The 21854-nt window shown below is 52.5% G+C and overlaps 1 protein-coding gene across 1 annotated transcript; it reads right to left on the bottom strand.

The window, feature by feature from the left end:
• Positions 1-6125: 6125 nt before the first annotated feature.
• On the bottom strand, positions 6126-19285 carry GDF10 (growth differentiation factor 10). Its single transcript, XM_060033690.1, has 3 exons — positions 18970-19285; positions 9003-9928; positions 6126-7079 (listed from the first exon to the last, which is right to left on the bottom strand). Exons 1-3 carry the CDS (start codon positions 19283-19285, stop codon positions 6888-6890), a joined length of 1434 nt encoding a protein of 477 aa, XP_059889673.1. The 3' UTR covers positions 6126-6887.
• Positions 19286-21854: the final 2569 nt, after the last annotated feature.

Here is a 21854-nt window from a genome sequence, read left to right as displayed (position 1 = left end):
GTCTATGTGACCAGGACCTCCAGGCAGTGCTCACATGCAGCCTCCACGGCCAGATGTGGTGACGGCCATATGTAAACAGGTCTGCAGTCCTATATCTGAGATCCCCAAATCCAAAAGAGAAAACCTGAAGTTTCTTTCAATTCCTTTCATGATAAAACCTGACCTGAATGGATATCTGTGTTTTTATTTGTTTCACTGCAGAAATGTCAATGTGTTTGAGTATAGGGGATCACCCCCAAGCCCACTGGGGATATTACAGTATACACTCCATACCAAATTATCCAAATCTGAAGCTTTCTGAACTTCAAAACACTCCTGGCCACAAGGGTTTTCAATAGGGGATTGTGGAGCTGCATGTAATCTCAAAATGGTAACAGTGGCCATCACTGGGTGGTGAGATTGCAAGTTATTTTTATCTCCTTTCTAATACTTTGCACGTCCCAAATTATCTGCACTGCATATTACTGTTATAATCAGAAAAAAATATTTGTCATGTTTTTAAGAAAACGTCAGATAGCAACTCCTCCAGCTTCAAGAGCACATTCAGGCCACCCCCAGTTACATCCCTTGACTCCACCTCTTGAATGTGACAGGCTTCTGGGCTGCCTCCAGGGACTAGAGCCCTGTGGGGGACGCCTGCCCAGCTCCCCAGAGGTGGAGTCAGGTCATCCCTTTCCTGAATTGTCCAAGAGCCCTGTAGGCTTATTTAATCCAAAGGAGATGGAGGTGGAATGGTATCAGTCCAACTTCTTAATGCTGGAAGCGGGAAGTGGGATAGAGGTCCTGGCAGGTCCCACCTGCTGTTGTTTCTCAGTGACACTCAGCTCTGCTGCTGGGGTGGGTGTCACACATCTTATAGCTGCTGGTGCACAGCTGCTGGGATGCCCTGGCTGATCCAGGTTTCTGCCCAGGTGCCCCATGGTGTCCCCCGTTGGGCACCAAGGTAACAGCTTCCTTAGACATCCTCCTAGGCTTACCCTTTCTCTAGAAGGCACTCCCCTGTGGCAGGTGGCTGGGTTGAGAGAAGAGGTCAGCTGTGATCACACTCTCATCCCATCCTGGTGTCTCCCACAAATTTCTAGGTCCTTATGGGGACCCTGAGTTAACAGCTTAAACTCCCACTTTCCTCAAGGTGATCTAGAGACCTTGCTACCTTTCTGAACATATGGGCCTTGGTCCCTCTGGACAGATCCCCTTAACTCTAGATCCCCTTAACTCTAGGTCTTGTTCTAGGGAACAAGGTTTGGGTCTTGTTTTGTCTTTCCCAGATGATGTGGTGTCCTCATAAAAAAGGACCCGCTCCCTCTCCTTCCACCAGCTTTCCCTTCCTGGGGAAGGGCTGCCTTAATTGAGCCACAAAAGGTCTTATTTACCACTCCTCTCCCCCTCTTCTCTTCCCCCAAGTAGTGTAGCATGTGATGTATCAATTCCACTTCTGTGTATGTATCCAAAAGAATTGAAAGCAGGGTCTCAAAAAGGTATTTGTATACCCATGTTCATAACAGCATTACTCACAATAGCCAAAGGGTGGAAGCTACCCTAGAGTCTATTGATCAATGAATGGATAAACAAAATATAGTACATCCATGCAATGGAATATTACTCAACCTTAAAAAGGGAGGGAATTCTGACACATGCCGCAATGTGCATGACCTTGAGGATATGCTAAATAAAATAAGCCAGTCACAAAAGGACAAATATTGTATGACTCCGCTTATATGAGGTACTTACAGTAGTCAAATGCATAGAGATAGAGAGTAGAATGGTGGTGGCCAGGGGCTGGGGGGAGGGGGGAATGGTGAGTTACTGATTAACTGTGATACAGCTGCCTCTGCGGGGTCAGGAGCCCCTTCCATCACAAGACACTTGACTACAAGACACCTGTCCTTCCGTTAACCTCTCAAGCTCCACTCTCACCCACACATTGCTCAGAGGAAGGAAAACTGGACTGACCTTGAGGCTGTAAGGGGAGAGCATGAACCAGGCAGAGCAGCAGGTATGTCATTTCCCAGCCCTGGGCCTCGCCTCCCTGAGATCCTGCTTCCTCTTGGCACACGGTAAGTACTCAGCCAATGTGCACTCTGTCTCTGGACTGTGCCCAGGTGGTCAGCACATTTATTAGAACAGTTGTTCTTAAAGCATGGTCCCTGAACCACAGCAGTAGCAGCACCTGGAAACTGGTTTTAAAATGCTAAGTCTTGCCCCGAATCAGAAAGCCTGATTCAGCCCAGCAATCTGGTCAAGGCTTCCAGGTGATTCTGATGCACATTCAAGTTTGCACATTGGTTTTAATAAAAGAGGAAATTCGTATGAGCCTTCCAAGAGATCAGGTGTGTGTATACTGTCTGGTATGGTATTTGGCACAGAGTAGATGCTAAATCACTGAACGAATAAACAGTTCATTCGTTCCCTTGCTCACCCACCCTTATACATACAGACAGGACTGCTATGAGAGATTGGAGGAATCTAGGATTGGATTAGGCTTGAGCGAGAAGTAAAAGTAGACCAAAGCTTGAAAGAGCGCCGTCATCTTAGGGAGTAGAAGAGAGGAGACTCGGAAACCTCAGAAGCATCAGTTTATCAGTGAAGGAGATTTTATGTTTGCAGCTTTGGGTAAAAAGAAATAGTCCTCGGCTCTAACTTCCATGTTCTGGTGCACAGCTAGGAGCCAGTGCTGCCAGGCTGGTTCTGCCCTCCTAGATTTCCCGCCGAAGCCCACTCCAGCCCACCTTGGCCCGGGCTGCCATCAAACACATCTTGCACAAGCTGGTGCCTGCAATGGCTTTATGCCACCAGCTAAGTCCAGCTCTTCCATCCTGGTGGAGTCATCTCCACTCCTCTTCCCTTGGAGTCCTCTCCTCAAACCCTCCCACTCCAGCCCCAGACTTCTGTAGGCTTCTCCATCATGGCCCTGACTCCATTCTGGCCACAGAAGGAGCCTGAGTTACAGGCTACAGCTCTGATGACATTTTTCGAGTGACTTAGACATACAGAGGCAACTATCGGGACGCCTCAGGCAAGACACCTGGTAGTATCCAGGTTCAGTGTCCCTGCTTGTGGAGTAAAAGGGTTGCATCCAAAGTTTTCTCCCAGCCTTAACGTTTCCAGCTCGCAGCTGTACCGTTTATATTTGTCACATGAACTAAGGCTCTGCCCATCCAGAGGATGTATAACTTCAGGATTAGGGCTCAGCGGCAGGCCACCACACTGCCCCCTCCAGACTGACCCAGATGCAGTTTAGTGAGCTCAGGGACCCGCGCACACCTGGGCTGGATCCTGGGACCTCTTGCTCTTGTGATCATGTGATGTTGATATTTTGGTTTTAAGGGGAAAAAAAACGTTATTAAACGTTATAAAGCCTTGCTTTATTGTAAGGCCACTTAGGGCCATTGGGACAACCTTAACTGGCTGGTGGTGGGGGTCACTGCTCAGGAAGCTGGGAGGCAACACCAGCTACACAGGCCTTGAACCAGGCAGCCTTGCGTGTCAAAGCTGATGTTACCTGTGGTCTTGGTTAAGACACTGGTGCTATATTACTCACTTGTCTTGAACCTGTTTTTCTGAAGCACCAGCAGGGAGTAAGCTGCAAGGCTGCTGTGAGGCTAAATGAAGTGTCGTATCTAAATGCATGACGCTCTGTAAATGTGAGGGGACCCTGCTGACACTAGTTCCTTTCGTCATATGGCAAAGTTGTCACCACTGGGTACCACCCAACCTGGCACAAGCACGAAGCCCCTGTCCATGGCTGGACACAGGGGTGATCCTCCTGGCCCGCTCCCTCTACCCTTGTAATCCAGAAGTCAGGGCTCAGAGAAGTTGTAGCCTTTCACAGTGACCTAGGAGATCTCCCAGAAATTGTAAATGCCAGAAAGAATAAGATAGAAGTATTATAAGACACACCACCTTCACCAAAAAATGGAAAGGGAGCAGTTGGATGAGAAAAAAATTGAGGGGGAGAAGGGAACATGAAGAATCCAATATTGAGAAGAAAGGCATTTGGAACCTCATCAAGCCCTAATGTTTTTACTTATTTTGCTAGTAATTTATATCCTGTCATATTTCAGAAAGGATTAGACATGGCAAACCAAGCCATGACCGATTTGCAGACCAATTTGAGACATCCCAGCAATCCAATGAAAGAATCATTTAGTTCCAGTACGAGTCCTGCAGGAATAAGGCAGTGTGTGCCTTAAGGACCGCCCCCCTCGCCTCACCTGATCTCTGCCAAGAGGCAGGGCCACGTGCCCAGGGCAGCTGTTCACACACATGTCCCACAACCATTTGGAGCACCTCAGAGGGGATGCTGAGCATATGCTGCTGGGTCCCAGCCAGGTGTGTCCAGTATTTTTGCTGTAAACATCTTCGCCGCAAGCAGTTTTGTAGCACGACTAATTGGCCTTAAGGCCATGTTGCTGTAAAAAAAATCACTGCTTGACAGTTATACTACACTAGAAAATGATAACACATCAATTTTTGCAAACGCTTGGTTGAGCTAATCTAAGCCAGCTTTTGTTAAAATGCTCACCATTTTCGAGAGACTTCTACTCATCAGGAATCACATAAACATTTGTTCTGGCAGGGATAGGAGGAGTGGATTCTTCTTTTGCCTCCAACTTCTAATACGGCATAATAAATTTGGTAAAGACAGCTTAAGAGAACAAGGTATCATATCTAAATGAGCTAAAGAATCCATCACTAATGCTCTCGAAGGCTGTTGTTAGTAGCTGCCTCTTTTAGGCACATCTTTGATAAATCGGTAAACTTTTGGTTTTCATGGGTGGGAGGTATGACTGTGCTCACGGAAGAATGTGTAAAAACTGATGTTATATTTTCTAGTGTAATGGAACTGTCACCCAGTTATTTTATCTTTTATGGCAAAATGGCCTCATGGCCAATTAGTTGTGCAGCAAGAATGCTTGTGAAGAAACTGCTTACAGTAGAGATGTTTATGGGGAAAATACCTAGACCCCAACCCAGGTACCCTCAGCCCTCCTTACCTACCTGTTCTGGGTACTCTCTTCAGTGTCGGCCGCTTTGCCTCCAGTGGCTGCAGTTGTAGCCTTCTTCAGAGGCTGCCTGGGCTTCCTAAGCCACAGTGGCTGGTTGTGTAGAGGGCCAGAGAACTGAGAGTTTCCATCTCTCCACTGGGGGCAGCCTGGGGAGGGGGTGTGAACATCCAGCATCCTTGCCTTGAAGCTGGACTAACCCAGAGGTATAGCTTAAGTGCCAGAGCTCCCCATAGGATCCAGGCAAGGTTGGGATGCTTGGTTTCTTGCCCTCCTGTCCTGCTGTACCCACTCCTTGCCTGTTTCTCCTGGGAGCACTTCCTCATCCGTGCCTTGCACAGGAACCCTGGTTTCAGGACCCTGACCTAAGACAGATGCCTTGGGCTCCTTTTCTCCTTCTAAGTCCCATCCTGGAGAACTGCTCATGGCTTTTCAACCTTCTCCGAGTAAGAGAAGACTGGGGGCCACGGCATCCTCTGAGTTCCCAGCCGAGGGACTGTTATACACCTGCCGCCAGTTGGACCCAGTTTCTCCTTCAGAAATGCCGGCCAATCAACTTCAGGTACTACAACTGTAAGGCGATGTCAACTCAGGGATAAGGGAGCCACTTGGGGGAGACTATTTGGGGACAGGGATGCTGACTAGGAAGCAGGGAGAAGCAGACGTTCCAGTTCCCCAGGAGCCCCCAAATCTCTGGAGAGACCCCTGACTTCTTCTACTGAATCTCTTGCTTGAACTACCCCAAGTAGAAGCCCTCTGACCAGGCTACCATAGATGTTCCTTTAAATATCTCAGGCACCTCCCCATCACTTGACATCCCCTCTGAGGCTAAGGAGTCGAGGTCACTGTGCCTGCCTGGGCCATGTCCTTCCTGGACGAGCCCAGGGCGGGGACCTGTGGTGTGATGTGAGTGGGCAGGACCCTGGAAGGCATAGGAGTGGCCGGTGTCTGGAGCTTAGGATAAAGATGAGAGAGTGTGGAGACGGCCTACAGGGGCCTTGGCTCCTAAAGACGGCTGTGACCCCAGCAGCCACCCAGATGTCATACTTACCCATGGAGATCCATCCATAGTTTGCAATGGGTGACATCCAGCTTTTGAAGATACCACTGTCCCTTTAATTTATTAGCTTTCCATAAAAACACATACCGTACACAATCTACAGTATAGAAAGTATAATTTACAAAAATATAAAATCTTGGTTATGTTTTAGTATTCCCGCGTATGACTGTGTGGGTTATTTCAATAAGCACGTTTAAACAATGCACACTCAGCCAGCTTGACCACCTCTGTGGGGAACGGTGTCAACGCCCTCCTTTTTGTTTTAAAATAAAACATATATTAAGAAAAAGAAACCACAATTGGTTATATGTGCATACTGTATGTATAAAAGCGTTTGCAGTGGATTTTGAGAGAAAACATCCGTTTATACCATTATTTAGGCCCTGTTTTGCAGCGTCACACTGTGGCCCGAAGTGTTTTAAACTGATTGTTTAAACAGAGGTTCTTTCCTTGTGAAGGGAGTGAGTGCCTTCAGGTCTGTAGTCTTCTTTCCGGGTTATGAGATGATAGTCACAAAACCCAGCCTGTGGACATGTCCGGTTTTCAGGCCTTCAGAGCACAGCGGACAGGTTGTGGGCAACCGTCAGGCCAGGGCTAATGCCCAGATCCCTTCAAAGGATTCGGACTGGCATTGAGGGGGCTGAGTCACCAGCAGTGAAAGACCCCAGAATGATGCCCTGGGGTGACAGATGGTTGCCTGCAAGCTGTGCCTTGCATTTGCAGCTGCACCCTGAGTCAAGTGTTCACTCCAGAAGGTTCCGAGAATGCTGCCCTGCTGTGTGCAGGCGGGGCAGGTTCTTTCCACTCCAGAGCGGCTGGTCTTACCGGCAGGCACAGGTCTCCACAGACATGTTGGGGTACACCTTCAGAACCACATTCCGGTTCTCATCCAGGAAGAGGACCCCAAGAGAGTTCATCTTGTCGGGAACGCAGCAAGGCTCTGGGATGCCCGGGACGATGCCCACGGCCCTGACGATGCTCTGGATGGTGGCGTGGTTGGAGGGGCGGACGATCTGCAAGGGGGAAAGGAGCATGGTCACCTCCGAACTCTGCCTACCCTGCAGTCCTAACCCACCCACCATGCTGCCTGCATGCCCTTGACTGAGGCCACAGAAAAGGCACTGACCTAGAAGAAAAGGTGAGATCACAGGGTTGGGTACACATTTCTTCTGAAATCAGTGGCAGACTGAGTCCTAGGGACTTTTGCAAAAGGCCTTCCTGCCCTTCGGGCTCCCAGAGGGAAGGCACATCCCCTACATGGCACTGGCCACTTGGGGGCACCTGCGCGTCACACATCCCCGAGGAGCACCAGGAACTGGGCAGGTGCCCCAGAGGGAAGGCAGTGGAGAAGATTGGAGGTTCTGCCTGGGGCCATAGCTGCCCAGACTTTACAGTCCAGGGAGCACCGACACGCCTGCCATGTGATCATGTTCTCAGCACAGGAGGGGAAGCCCTGCAGGCACAAGTGCATCAGTGTGATGGGGCTGGAAACTCGCAGTTCCCAGGTGGGTCTGACTTTGGGGTGTCAGGCGCTGCTTCACCTGCATCACCCCATTTTCTCATTGAATCAACCTTATGGGGTGGGTACGACTTTAATTTTCCTGGTGAAACTGAGGCTTAAAATGACTAAATAACTGGACCAGGAGCCCTCAGTTAGAAAGTAGTCTGGCTTGGAAACTATGCTCGCTGGGCCCACACCAGCTCTCTTCCCCTCCCTCCCCAGGCAGCCTCTCACAGCCAGAAGAGTCTGGGTCCCAGCAGCAAACACGGCACCTCCCACAAGATGAAGAGGACCACGTCACAGGTGCTTCAGCTCATTGTCGGCCAGAGTTTTATATGCACAGTGCCTCTGGTGGGGAGGTGGGAGGAGAGGGACACCGGCATTTGGGGAGTTCAGGCTGGTGTCAGGGAAGGTGGAAAGACAGCCAGGCAGACTGATAAGGTAAGCGCAGGGTCAGCCAGCAGGGGCCTGCCGTACTCACCCTGCATCCCCCGGGCTGGGCCCTTCCAGCAGACGCCTGTCTCTCTGTCAGACACCTCCCTTCCTCTCTCCTGCACATGCACGGCTTTGAGGAGAAGCCTCTTAATTCCCAAACAGGTTAATGCGGCCCCGCGTCTGGGTCTGGGATTTCCCAGCTGGCTGATTTATTTACGTTCACAGTGGATTTACGCGCTGACTTCCTTTCTTGGAGAGGAAGGCATGACCTGGAACTCAGCAGAGGAGCTAAGTAGGAGGAAAGTGTGTGCTCTGTGCCGAGGTCGACATCAGCAGGCAGCCAGACCACCGTAGTTCAGGATGTGGGGAGATGGATGGACAGAACCATGGCCCAGCCTGGAGGGAAGGCGAGCATCTGAAAACCCGGGCCAGTGCAATGGGGAAAGCAGCCCCGTGCTGTGTGTCCTGCCGACTCATGTGCAATGAGAGCTGGCTGCCCTGTGAGTTCCTGCCCTGAGTCGGGGGTGGGGGATGGACGGTCACACTGGGAAGCCACTGAGGCCAGCTCTGTGCTGGTCACAGACACCAACGCCCTGAGATCCAGGCCAGGTTTCTAGAAGAGCCTTGGTGAGGAGGGGGCTTAAGAGACCTGACCTGTGTGCAGGGGGCCAGGCTCTCCTCAGCCTCTGTGGATATTGCTATGTGGGAACACACCTAAGGAGATGGATCTCCTGTTTTGCAAAAGAAGAAAGGTTCTGATTTAAAACTCAAATTCACTGAAGGCACAGCCAGACCCCATCCATCTGTGGGCTGTATCCACCCAACAGGCTGACATTTTGTCACGTCTGTCTACCTATTCTCTGCCTTGAGTAGATGGGAGGTGTCATTATCCCTATTTACAGAGAGGAAACAGTGAGGAGGCAGAGGGACTTGCCTGCAGGGGCAGAGCTGAGAGTCACAATTAGCCCAGAACACAGCGGGGCGACCCCACACACTCTACCTTGGGCATGGGGAACTCGCAGGCTCCTGAGCAGTAGTAAGCGTCGAACGACTTGGGTGAGATGATCCATTCGTTCCACCCGATGTCTGCAAAGTCCACCTTCAGATACCTCCGGGAGCAAACCCGCGGCTCGTCCCACTGCTTCCTCCGGGCTTTCTGCATCGTCTTCTCGTCAAAGTCCAGCACCTGCGAGGAGGCCATGAACACATCCTGGCCCTTCTTCCTGCGGTCCTTGCGGCCCGGCCGAGGCTTCAGTGCACGGAAGGGGCTGGGCCACAGCTCGTGCTTGTGGTAGTGCTGGGCGTGGGGGGCATGTGCCGGCCTCTCGTCCAGCCCCGGCAGCTCGTTGTTCTGCAGCGGCCCCATGGCCTGCGTGGCCCGGCGCACGCGGGGGTCTGCCGAGCTGTTGGGGGCTGCTCCAGGCTCCTGGTCCCCAGCCTGGAAGGGGTCATATCTCTGCAGTGTCACTGCCACGCTGTTGGGCTCTGAGATGGCCAGGTCGTTGGCGTAGATGAGGATGTAGGGTGCGTGGGGGCCGGGCCTGGGTACCCCCGGGTCCTCCTCCCCAGAATCCAGCTGGGCGGACAGGAGCAGCTCGCCATCCCGGCGGGCTGCCTTGATGATGGGGGAGATGTCCTTGGCCCGCCACAGGCCCCGTGGCGGGGGCAGCAGGGCCATGGCCCCACGGAGCAGCCCCTGCGTGGCCATGTTCTGCGAGAGGCTTCGGAAGAGCAGGTGCTGGCGTGCAGGCGGGCCCGGGGGCAGCAGGCGGCAGGATGCATTCTTGGCCCGCTGCTTGCATGGTGCCTCGCGTGCCCGGGGCCACCGCGGCTCCGAGTAGAAGTGGAATGTGGCCATGAGGATCATTTCTGAGTCCTGCATGGAAGTCAGGTTGAAGAAATACACGGTCTTCTGGTTGACCACTTCTGCGAGGGAAGGACAGACCACAGCCTGTTAGGTTGTCTCCTGAACAGGGCCCCATGCTCATAGGGTGTCCCGTCCAGGAAGTGGAGGAGGACCGCCCATTGAGCGAGCACTTTCAGGCCAGCAGCCTTTCCTCATCTCCTGTAATCCTCACATGGAACAGAGGAGGGCACCCTTTGCTATTTTCAGGGACCAGATGAGGATGAGGGATTGAAGTCAGAGAGGTTGGGGGCTGTCATATCCCATTGCAAAGAAAGGAAGAAAAAAAAAGGTGGCAGACAGGGTAGATGCTCAGGGCTGCTGGACCCTGAAGCTCCAGTTCCTGCCTCTGCACTCTAACGCCTCTCAATGAACAAATGATCTCCCCCATCTTCATTCATGAGATAAGATGGAATCAGGTATTTGGGATACTCGGGTTGGGTCCGACCCCTGCTGACAGTAGCCCCCCTGTATCTGCACAGCTTTCTATTTTATAGACATTAAATGCAGTCCTTCTTCCAAATGAGGTAAATTAGAGTGCCTCACGCTGTCTCAGCATTCTGAGCGGCTTCTGAGGGAAACTGGGCTTAAGAACACAGCCATTTGGGTGTCTGCTAGTTATTCTGCCCAAGCCCTTTTAAACTTGTTTTTTACAAAGAAAAAGCACTGTCAGGGTTGTACCAGGTCACTCAATAAAATCTCCAACATCCAGGTTGCTCTCCAGAGGCCGGAACCACGATGAGGACCGGCCTCAAACATCACATGGGTCACTCCCATCTCCCTCAAACATCACACCTGCAGCTCGAGGATACTCTTGGCCCCTGCATCCCTGGGGCTGTCAACCACTCTTTCCTTTCTCTCTTCGTTCTACCAGGTGTACACCAGGACCCCAGGGCAGAAAGCTGCCCCAGGCCCTGGCAGCATGAGGTCTGGGAATAGCAAGCCCTCTCTAGGGTTTGGATGGGAGGGAGGCATCATCTCCCTGAGATGCTGCAGGAGAGCCGGAGACCAGAGCTGTCAGGTGGGCTGTCTCCCTCCCGCTGCCCTATTTCCTGTTGCCAGGGGTCTGTCTGCTGGGTGAAGCTGGGAGAGGTACAGGGCTTCCAAGAGCGGGAATGTGTGTGTGTGTGTGTGTGTGTGTGTGTGTGTGTGTGTGTGTGTGTAGAAAATGGGTCACAGTTTCTCTGACACCTGCGTCCACAGATTCAGCTGGCATTTTTTTTAACCAAAATCTTCAGTTTAAGGTTACTTGTTTCTATTGGGATGAAGGCATAATTCTACTGGGAAGAAGGCATAATTCAATTGGGAACTTTCATGTACTTTTAAGGGACTACAAGAAAGAGGAAGGGAGGAAAAGTCAGAGGGCCCAATAAATGTCAGTCAAAGCTTGGGTGACATTCTAAAGACACTACCGTACCTAATTCCCAGAAAAAAACCCTCAGCATGTCCACAGCAGCCCCTCAATACGTCCACACATAAGGAGAAGCACAAGTCTTGATGACATTTAAACCTAGCTTCCCCAAACACTGCGGCCTTGAGTGTCATGGTCCTCGAGTCCTGCATTTCCCAAAGCTCAAAGATCACTGCTTTCCTCCTCTGGAGATGCTGATTCAGAGGGTCTGGGACAATGGGGCCCAGGAATTCTTATTCTAACCAGCATTCTAAGGGATTCTAAGTTTGGGAAGCAACGATGGGCGGTGGCTGTGTATCTGCAACATCCGGGGTTGACTTGTGGATGGGGTGCAAGTCCACCAACAAGGCAGCCCCTACCCCCCAAGCTGGGAAAGGCTCTAGGAACCAGGCTCCCAGGCCTCAACGGGACCATGCCTTGCTCATCTGCCTCAGAGAGACAAGAGAATCTCTATCTCACCCAAATGCTTGGAGGATTAAATAAATAACATATGTAATGTGCCAGGCACAAAGGGGGAAGCCCCCAAATGTGCTTCTGTGCCACTTTTGTCTAAATGACCAAGGCCGGCAGAGCAAGCTTCTCCTACACCAGTTCGGGCCCCTCTTACTCAATGGTCCAGCTACCACAGCAGAAAAAGTGTTTTTCTTTTATCCAATTCAAGTCAACTCCATTGTTCCACTAACAGGTTCTTTGTGCGAGAACACTTAAGAGGCTCTAAAATAGACATTTCTGACTCCTTCCAAAGAGCTGGCCCTTCACAGCGGGATGCAAGCATCTTTGGCCTAGAAACCTGTGGCTCTCGGTGAGAAGGAAAACAGCAGACTGGGGGAACCGAGATGGGGCTTCCCAGAGAAAAGCACCTTGGCCCCCCTTCCAGTGACAAGGTAAAGAACGAGAGAGGATATAAAGAAGGATAACTGTGACCACCAAGGCAGGGACAGCAACCTTGGCTTGAGGTGGGTGCGGCCCAATGAAGGTGCTGGGAGGGCCGCCCCAGCGTGGCAAAACGTGTTGTAGAGGAGGACGGGGTGCCCTCCCCTGGAGGTTATTTCTGCACGGGGTGCAGGAGAGGGACAGCAAATGCTGCCCTTCCCTTCGGATGGAGAACCACAGAGAGCACGCTCAGGAGCTCAGAGCGGGAAGAACCTTAGAGGTCAGGCAGCCTGATTAATTACACTCAGGGCAGGAGTTTTTCCTCCATTTGGCCTGAATGCCTTTGGCCATAGGCAGCTCGCTCCTCACAAGGCAGTCTGATGCGTGATGACCCTCCCTGCTGGGAACCGTGTAGGTGGAGATGGGTCACTCCCATCTCCAGGGCACGAAGGGCCACAGGCTGGCCCAGCTCTCTGATTGTACCTGCATGCGTGCATTGCAGGGGGCTCCAGGCTGTGGCTGAGAGAAGGCCACCTACCTGAAGCCTCCCAGCTTGGATGAGCCCAGGTCACAAAGGAGAATCTCCAGAGAAGTCCCTATTTCCTATGAACCGTGCTGGTGCCTGTGGCTCCCATCTCATGGTCAGCTAGAAAAGATCCTTCCTTCCTCCCTCCTATCATTCCTCTCTCCCTTCCTTCGCCCTCCCCCCCCCCCCCCCCCCGCCTCCCTCCCTTTTCCAGATAAATATTTGGGAAACTCCTACTCTGGGCTAAGTGCTGCGCTGAGCAGGGTCCTAGCAAAGGTGATTCCAGGCACTCAGAGGAGCTCAGCCCAGGGACGAGACAGACAGTGATGGTGGGGACGCCCACCTGCAGCGCCCGTCGCAGCTTCACAGAGCTGTGTCCAGGAGAGGCCCCCGGCGGGCTGCGTGCTTTCCACCTTAGGTCAGCATCCTGCTCAGAGCTCTCTATTGCCCCCCAAATTAAACTCAACCCTTTACCAAGGCCCTACTTGATCTGGCCTGCTTACCTCCCCAACTCCATCTGCTCCCCGCACCCCCATCTCTGCCCTAGTCACCCTGGCCTTCCTGTCCTTACAAACATGAAGCTCCGTCTCAGGGCTTTGTCCCAGCTCTTCCTTCTGCTGTCATCACCTCTCCTCCAGGAATCACTCCTCTCTCCTCTGGGCCTTTGCTCAAGCTGCATCCCTAACAAAGGGTACCACTGACCCCCTTGGCTGAAAGAACAGCCCCATCGCTCTGTCTGTCCCTGGCTTCATTTGTCTTCATGTCACTCTGGGACATCCTGATAGAATATATTTCCTTGCGATTGTTTCTCTTTCCCTCTAGAACACAAACTCCAAGAGGGCGGGGCTTTGCCAGCTGTGTGCACTGCTGTATCCCTAGGTCCTAGCACGAGGCCTGAGTGATCATCAGCGCTCAGAAATGTGTGCTGAATGGCAGGGGAGGGGAGAGGTCTTTGCTAGATCTGTCTGCTTCACTTAACAAAGGGGGTTCCTGGCCTGCTGCCCTGGGGCTCAGTGAATATCCTGAAAGAAGTCCAGAAAGTCTCCTTTGGAAAGATGTAGCCGATTACGCAAATCCAGCTGGAGGCACTGCACAGCAGGACGTTTGTCCAGTCACTTCCCCTTGAGCCTTAGTTTTCTCATCTTTAAAATGGGAATAATATTGTTTACTGATTAGGAAGCTCCAAGTTCCAAGCATATAGGCATGCTTGATTCCTCGTGTTCACAATGAGGGCAGCAGACATGGCAAATGGACAAAGAGATGGAGCTTCAGAGAGGGTACATGACTACATGACTACATAACTTGCTTAAAGTGCTTAAAGTCCCCCAGCTGGTAAGGGGCGGAGCCAGGGCGTGCTTCCGGGCCTGTCTGACCCCAAGCCCACGCCCTTCCCCACCCTCCCCAACCAGGTGCTCTGGATAGAATCCGGGTCTGCTTAACAGCTAATGTAACAAAGATCATGTGCTGTGAACTCTAAAATATTTTGCAAACACAAGTCATTATTTGGATTATTTTGTATTCTGACTCTCCAGGAAAGAAAGGACTGATCTTATTTAGACAAGTTGATCTCTCTATGGTCTTTGGAAATCTGAGAACCCTAGTGAGGTCCACTCTACTAGGCACTCAACCTCCTTCCCAACTCTTTAGGGATGGGACTAGAGAGGAAAGAGGTAGGGAAGCGGTCCTAGTCCAAGGGTGCTCCCAAGCTCCCTGCTGGCCAGCTATCAGGCCAAGACGACCCTCAGACTGCTCTGCTCTGTAGAAACAGAATCCAAGTCACCTGGAGATCTGTCCCTTCACTCATTGCCCCTGAAACAGCCATCAGGGTGACCAGAGCGAGAATGCCGGGCTGAAGATGCAAGCACCAACATAATAAACTGAAGAAAGGAAGTGGTGGGCCACCAGTGGTGGTGCAGAGAAGGAAAGAGAACTAATGTGTACCGAGTGTCTATTTTTAGGCAGGCTCCAGAGTCAGGGTTTAAACCCTGCTTCATCACCGACTAGCTGTGGGGCCTTAGGAAGTCACACAACTTCTCTGCCCCATCTGCTAATCAAACAGAACACGTGTATGTGCCTCCTGAAGTTGTGAGCTCATCTCTGCAGTGCTCTCAGCAAGGTGTCTGGCACCCAGCACATGCTCAGAACACAGTGGTCATGTGGTGGCACAAGCTACTGCTACACTCAGGATCCCCCACCCCTGCTCCCTGCCCTCATGCCCAGCGGGAGGCACTGCCACCTGTCCACCCTCTCCAGCAGGAGCCTGAGAATTTTCACAGCCTCTTCGCCCTCCTGCATGCAATTTATCCTAGTTCCTATTTCTCCACATCCTGTTTCTCCAAAACCACCCTGAACTTTGCATCTTTCCACCACTGTCTTAGCCCACAGTCTGACCTTGACCACCACTGTGACCCCAGGACACTGTCACCCTCACACCACACTCGTGCTTCACAGGGAATCATCTATTACAGATGAAGAGTTAACATCCTTCACAACCTCCACATATCAGTAGGAAAAAGACCAGAACCCCAAGTGGATGAAGTGGTTTCCACGGGAAAAATTTCGAATGGCCAAAATGCATGAAAAACAATTCAGGATGACCAGTAATGAAAAAGAAAACGGTAACTTCAAATGAGAACGAAGATATAACAAGTTTTACCTGCTGCAACTCTGATCCCATTAGGGTAAAAACTATATAAAATATTCCACAAAATATTAACTCTGGTTATATCTGGATTGTGATTTCTTTTCTTTACTGTGATTTTCTATGATTTCTGGATAAGTATGCATTTCCCTTATAATCTCTTGTCTCTCCTTCTCCCCTCTCCTCTTTTCTTCTCTCCCTCCCTCCCCCTCTCCCTCCCTCGCCCCTCTCTCGCCATACACACTCTCTATACTGCCCCACTGCTTACGGGCCTTGGTGGCCCACTGGTTCACTTCCATTTTCTGCCTCTTTCTTCCTGTTGTTTCCTTATTGAAACCAAACGCCTCACAGTTCCAGGCAATAGGGCTCTGCTTCACTTCTACACCTGGCTAACACCCGCTGCCCTTCAGAGTCTGTCTGGGGCCTCCCCTGCTCTGCGAAGGCTTCACTGGACCCTCCCCACCAGCCCTTCCCCTGCCAGGTCAGTGCTGTCCTTTGGGGCTCCTGAAGCCCACCCCCAGCCCTTTCTCACTCCATTGTCCTACCTGTGCCACTGCACACATTCTTCTGTTTACTTCTCCCTTCTCCACCAGCCCGTGAGCTTTTCGGGGCAGGGCCAATACTCTCTGCTTTTCTGTGTCCTCTGAGCTTACAGCACCTGCCACTGAATGAGGTGCTCAGGAAAGACTTGGGGAACTGACTGTGACATTTGGCACTCTCGACAGATGAGTACGTATTAGTACTCTCATTTTAGAGATGAAGACACCAACCTCAGAGAGGTTAAGTAACTTGCCCAATAACACATACGTAGGTGGAAAAGGCTAGATTTAAATGCAGGTCGTTTGAGGCTGCAGGTGTCTAACCTTAACCCTTATGGTCAGGCTCAGAAGCTCTCTCCACTGATGCACTTCAAGGAGCAACGGAAGGGAGGGAAGGAGCTGGGTGGCTGGAGTAATCATAGTAGAGCTAAAACATTATTGAACTTACACGTGCCAGGCACTGTGTTAAGCACTGAACATATCTCAGTTCATTTAAAAAACCCTGTAAGGAAGAGAGCGTTATTAGTCCCATTTTAGAAGTGAAGAAAACGGAGTCATAGACGAGTTCAGTCCCTGGCCCCAGTCACAGACTCAGGATTTGGCCCTTACCAGCCCAGCTCACAGCCTGCGCTTGGAACCTGAGCTGAGCTGCCTAGAGGCAGGCAAGGGACACAGTTCCACTGTAACACGGGTTGCAGGGAACACCCCACCGAGGCAGCAGAGGTCACCGTCACGGAGCAGGACCAGAGCTGAAGCCCCCCACATGTGTGCCTCATCCATGAAATGAGGGGTCCCCAGCCAGGCTCACACCTCCTCACAGCTTCGTCGCTGGGTCACAAAGCAGGCCCTTCTGAGGGCTGGTGAGGGACTGGGTATGAAGAAACTTCAGTCAGTCAGGGGAGGAGAAGCGAAACCAAGCTGCCTGGGCCTACTCTCTGCCAGGCACAAACCCCGCCTCATCCCATTGAATCTTCACCCCACCCCCACTACGTGCACAAACAATTGATACTCAGAGAGGTAACGTGATGTGTACACACATACTAGTAGCAGGTGGAGCTGGGACTTGTACCCATGGCTGTTTCAAATGGTTCCAAACAAGAGTACTGGATTTGTCAAATAGTCCTAGACTGATCCAGAATAATTCTGATCTCCCAGGATCTGTTCCATCCTCTGTCTCCTAAGTCCTGGGCTCAGTTCTGATGGAGGTTGGGGGAGGGGACTAGCAGTGAGAACAGCATGAGCCTGACAGATGGACGGTGCCAACCACTGCCACTGTGAACAGCTTGCCCTGGCCTGGCCTCAGTCTCCTTATCTGTAAAATGGGAGGACTGGATCTGAAGTACTGTCGCCAGATCCTTTTCAGGGCTAAGTGTTGCTTGTACCACTCCCAGCCTGTGAAGACTGAAAAACAGACCGTGCACCTCCATGCCTGGGCCTGCAGCAACAGGGTGGGCTCTGTGGGCGTGCTCATCCCTTATTGCAGCAGTGAACTTGCTGGTCTTGCTTTCCTCAAGTGCAAGGCTTTGGGGACTGAGTTATGGATGCAAGGTCAAGTCTACACCTATATGAACACAAGTCTTTTGTACTCCAGGGAAACACGATGCACCAACACTTAACCTGGCCGGTGCTGGGCTTAGGGCTTACACATATCAGCTCATGTCATCTTTCCTGAATTGCTACAGGGAAGATATTACCATGACCTGACCATTTTGTGGATAAGCACACTCAAGTCCACAGAGCTTCAGTGATTTGCCCAAGATCATAGTCATGCTAGATGATTCTTGAGTGACTTAATAATGATACTCCGGAAATGGGCCCCAAGAAGTGAATAAAAGGTACCAAGGAGGATGGAGTTAGAGCTAGTTGGCCTGGAACCTAGTGAGTCTGCCCAGTAGAGGATGGGGGGAAGGGGCTTCTCTGCGGCAGGAGCTCCCAGTACATGTTTATGCGAGACCAAGCTTCCAGCGTCTGGCTCTGAGGCCACGGTGTGGTACCCTAAGTAACACAGCCAGTGATCGACAGGGAGGTGGCGGATCTGACTCCAAGCTGTCTGGCCCCAGTGGTGGGCTTGTCCCCCTCTACCTCAAGAGGGGGCCCTACAGACCAATGGTCTTTCTCCTGATGAATGGCCTCCTCCTTCACAAGGGCTGCAGGGGACCCCTACTCACATTTTCTGCAATGGCATTCTGAGACCATGAGTAATCTCCTTGACAACCAGGGTCTTCCCATCACCCCTGCGCCTCGTCTCTGCTCACCCAGGGCCTGCAGAGGTCACCCAGCCCCGGCGGGCAGACAGCTGAGGCAGGATTCTGAAATGCTCTCGGAAGCAGGGCAGGGAGGGCTCGGTGCAGCTCCATCCAAGGTGTGGGGAAAGGGGAAAGGATCTGCCCAGGAGGGGCAAGGGCAGGAGGGGGGCTGGGAACCCCCACTGCCCAAGCTTCTAGACCTTTCCTCAAACCCCCATAGTCTGAACAATCCATGCTAGTGCCTAGCAGGCCTCAGTCCCATGTACCCAAGGCTGGGCACCCAAGGCCATTCTCAGTCCACCCCGCTTCCCCAACTGCCACACCCACTAAGTGCACCAGCTAGAGGGGCACAGCCCCTGCCTGGGCCCAGCGCCTGGCACTTCCATCAGGGCTGCACTGCACCCACCTGATGGGCTCTCTTCAGTGCCTCCTTCATCTGTCAAGAGCCAGCACAGCCTACCCCCCGAGCCCCGACACACACACACGGTGAGCTCCCCCAGCCCAGTCCCATCTCCACGCTGTGCTTAAAGCCTTGTGGATGGGGTCGTCTGTGTCCGGCAAGCGTGACACCCTCCGAGGTTTGGCGGCACCCCAGGGGCAGGAACTCTGTCACTCTGTGCCACTTCGGCGTCCCCACGGGAGGCTCAGGGCCCGGCACAGAGTGCTCGGGGAGGGCGGCGGTGGGGGGAATAGTTAATGGAAGAATGAATGAACCAGTCAATGACTAGAAGGAAGAGGCAAAGCGGAGGTGCAGAGGTGGGAGGATGGACACGTGAGGAGGACCGGGGAGGATGAAGAGAAGGGGGCCACAGGGCCGCCTCTACTTACCCAGCCGGGCCCGGAAGCTGCGGACCGTGTTGCCCCCTCCTGGCCGCGCGCCCCTTCGGCTGTATTTCTCATAAAGCCGGAGCATGTGGACAGCGACCATGTCCTGGGTGCCGGGGCCTAGCGCAGCGGCCGCGTCCCCTGGAGACCGCTGGGGGTTCTTGTACCCCGCCAGGCCGTCGGCCGCTGCGGGCGGGGCGGACCGGGCGGGGGCCGTGTGGCTGCCGCCCGCGTCCTGGAGCAGCAGCAGAAGTAGCGGCAGCAGCGGCAGCAGTTGGGACCCCGGTCCCGGGCTGGTCCGAGCGGGGCCACGGGCCATGATGGGTGGCGGTGGCGAAGGGGTCGGAGCCGGGGAAGAGGAGGAGGAGGTAGATCGAGGGCGCACAGGAGGCTGAGAACAAACCCTGCGGCGGGAGGGCGCGCGGGCAGCACCGGCAGGCGGGGGCGCGGGATGTCGAGATCCGCGCGGGGCAGAGCTGGGCGCGCAGCCGGGCGCACGGTACGGCCAGCGGTCACGGCCGTCCGGAGCCACGCAGAGTCGAGCCGAGCCCAAGCCGGCGCGCTGCCTCGGCGGACTAGCGGCGAAACTTTGCAGCCCCAGGCGCGCCCGGCTTGGCGGGTTCGAGGGGCGGGGCGGGGCGGGGCGGCCGGCTGCGCCCTCGCGGGGGACCCGGCTGCGCGCCCCGAACCACTCCGGGCCGCCGCCTACACTGCCGTCCGTGGCCCGGCCGCGTTGTGCGTGCGCCCGAGTGTGGCGGTGTGCGCGCGCAGGGGTGTGCGCCCGATTGTGCGCCCGAAGTCTGGGTGGCGTGGGCGTGGGCCGGCGCGCTCCCCGCTCCCCTGCGGAAAGCCGGAGACCTGGGACCCGGCCCGGCTCCTGTGTGTCGGCGCCTCGGCCTGGCCGGGACTGCGTGGGGGCTGGGCGGCATTTAGGGGGGGCCCTCCTGCCGGGTTGCCCCTGCAATGGCATGTGATGATTGTGGTTGCAAGATGACAGCTCCCCCGTGAGGGCCCGACGGGGGAATGTGTGTGCGCCCGGTTGTCTCTGAGCCAGTGTGTGCCCAAAATGCAAGAGTGAGGGGAACGCGAAGCCTCCTCGGCATCCTTTGAAAAGCAAAACCCTAACACTAAAGCTCAGCCAACCCAGGACAACTGGAACAAGATCCTGATTCAAATTCAGAATTAGTCGATTTAACTGACCCTTTATCTGGCGACTATAGTTCTGGTTGTTGAAGGAACACATCAAAGGTGCTTATTAATCGTTGGACGTGTAGCCATCAGGCTTGTCCTGAAAAAAGGACATGGTTTTAAATTGTTTTACAAAACGTTTCCAAAACTTCAGAATAGGAGAAGGAAACGCTTAGCTTTCCCAAGACTGTGTCACAGTGAGGGTGCAGTGAATCCCTGGCCCACCACCCCTCAGTTTAGCCCTGGGGCAGAAGGTCATGAGTGTCATCTTGCCTTTAGAAGGGTTTCTTGTCCATGGATAGAATTTCAGGGCATCTGTGAACTTGGATGGGGAAAACTTACATCTTTATTTTCACTAACCTGTACCTGCAACTTAGCATTCCATATTAGAAACACAGGTAACCAACTACGGTGGTATTAACCATACCTGTGACTTTGTCACCAATCGCCACTAAACACAGATATTTTCATATCACATTTTCTTATCATGTTTCTCAAATATATCTCTTCTTGCTCATCACTGTTCTGAAATTAAAGTAGTCAAGCCTGCTGCTAGTTATTTAATGAATTAATTAAAAGGCACACATATCACTCTGTTGCAAAGTTGTTTTAAAAAAACATTTTGATAATTCTATTTGAATGTAATTGGCTTCCTCTGTAACCCTGCCTATTAAGAACATTCTTTGGAAAAACAGTCTATGGGCTTCCTCCGATTGAGTTAGAGGTTCAAGGCCTACATAAAAGGTTTAGGAACCCTTCTGAGGGAAGGAAAGGACCTCTTCAAACCCATATTCTTCCAGCAAGGTCCAGGATACTGTCCATACTACATTTCTAAGGACTATTTGCAAACTTGCAAACATACTGTTCCCTTTACTTGGTAACTTTGGGCTCCCTGAGCCAAAATAGTTACTTTTCTTGGAGGACTCACAATGCAATAATTGAAAAATTGCTGGAGAAAGCTTCCGTTTGGTGTGTCAAACACAACCCATTTGTAATTTTTCAAAATCTTGCAGTGTCAAATTAGAGGCCATCCTACTGAAAGCCTCGGAACCTCAGGCCTGTAGCTTTTGGAAAACGATAGAGAAGGATTTTATTTCTTTTGATCATTTGCACACATCACGTTCAACTTCCCGTTAGTAGAGCTCCCGTTTGTTCAGTGAAACAGTTTTCAAGAACGGTGTGCCTGGAGGTGAGATGACCGGTCACAATCTTGGACTTGATGAATCTCTCCTCGAAAATGATCCACACCAACTTTTACTGCTCCCTTCCCCCAGCCCCACCACCACTTCCCTCCTTCTCCCTGTGCCCCTCACTTCCCCTCCGCCCCCCTTTCCTCTTCTCCCCCAGAATGCCTCTGACCTGTACCGGCTGGGGGTAACCTCTGCTCATGGGTAGTTTTGTCTCTGCTGGGGCCATACACAATTGAGGCCTGTGAAAAGGAGTGTGAGTCCGCAGGAGGCCAGGACAAGCTGGGCTATTCGGGGTCTGTGTCCATTAAAGCCTCCTTGCTCTCCTTAACTCATTCCCGCTCCATTCAAGCCAGCCCGAGGGTCAGGCTTTAGCCAGCACTAAAACCTGTAGGGTACAGATTCTCTGACATTGTTGGGAAAGAATTAAGGCATCAGCTGGGGACGGCTAATATTTCTTGCCTCATTTTATTGCCGAACAGCGGGACTGTTAAGTCTTGAACACTGGAGCAC

Source organism: Delphinus delphis, chromosome 16, assembly GCF_949987515.2.
Source record: "Delphinus delphis chromosome 16, mDelDel1.2, whole genome shotgun sequence".
NCBI classification, from domain to species: domain Eukaryota; kingdom Metazoa; phylum Chordata; class Mammalia; order Artiodactyla; family Delphinidae; genus Delphinus; species Delphinus delphis.
This window is presented reverse-complemented; position numbering and strand designations above follow the sequence as displayed.

What these genes read in the sequence shown, in the direction of transcription:
- GDF10 (XM_060033690.1), bottom strand. Translation starts at nt 19,285, where the DNA reads ATGGCCCGTGGCCCCGCTCGGACCAGCCCGGGACCGGGGTCCCAACTG. An exon ending in CAGCTTCCGGGCCCGGCTGG is followed by an intron (nt 9,929 to 18,969) that starts GTAAGTAGAGGC and finishes CTTCCCTCGCAG; the next exon opens with AAGTGGTCAACCAGAAGACC. An exon ending in GCGAGTTCCCCATGCCCAAG is followed by an intron (nt 7,080 to 9,002) that starts GTAGAGTGTGTG and finishes TCCCCCTTGCAG; the next exon opens with ATCGTCCGCCCCTCCAACCA.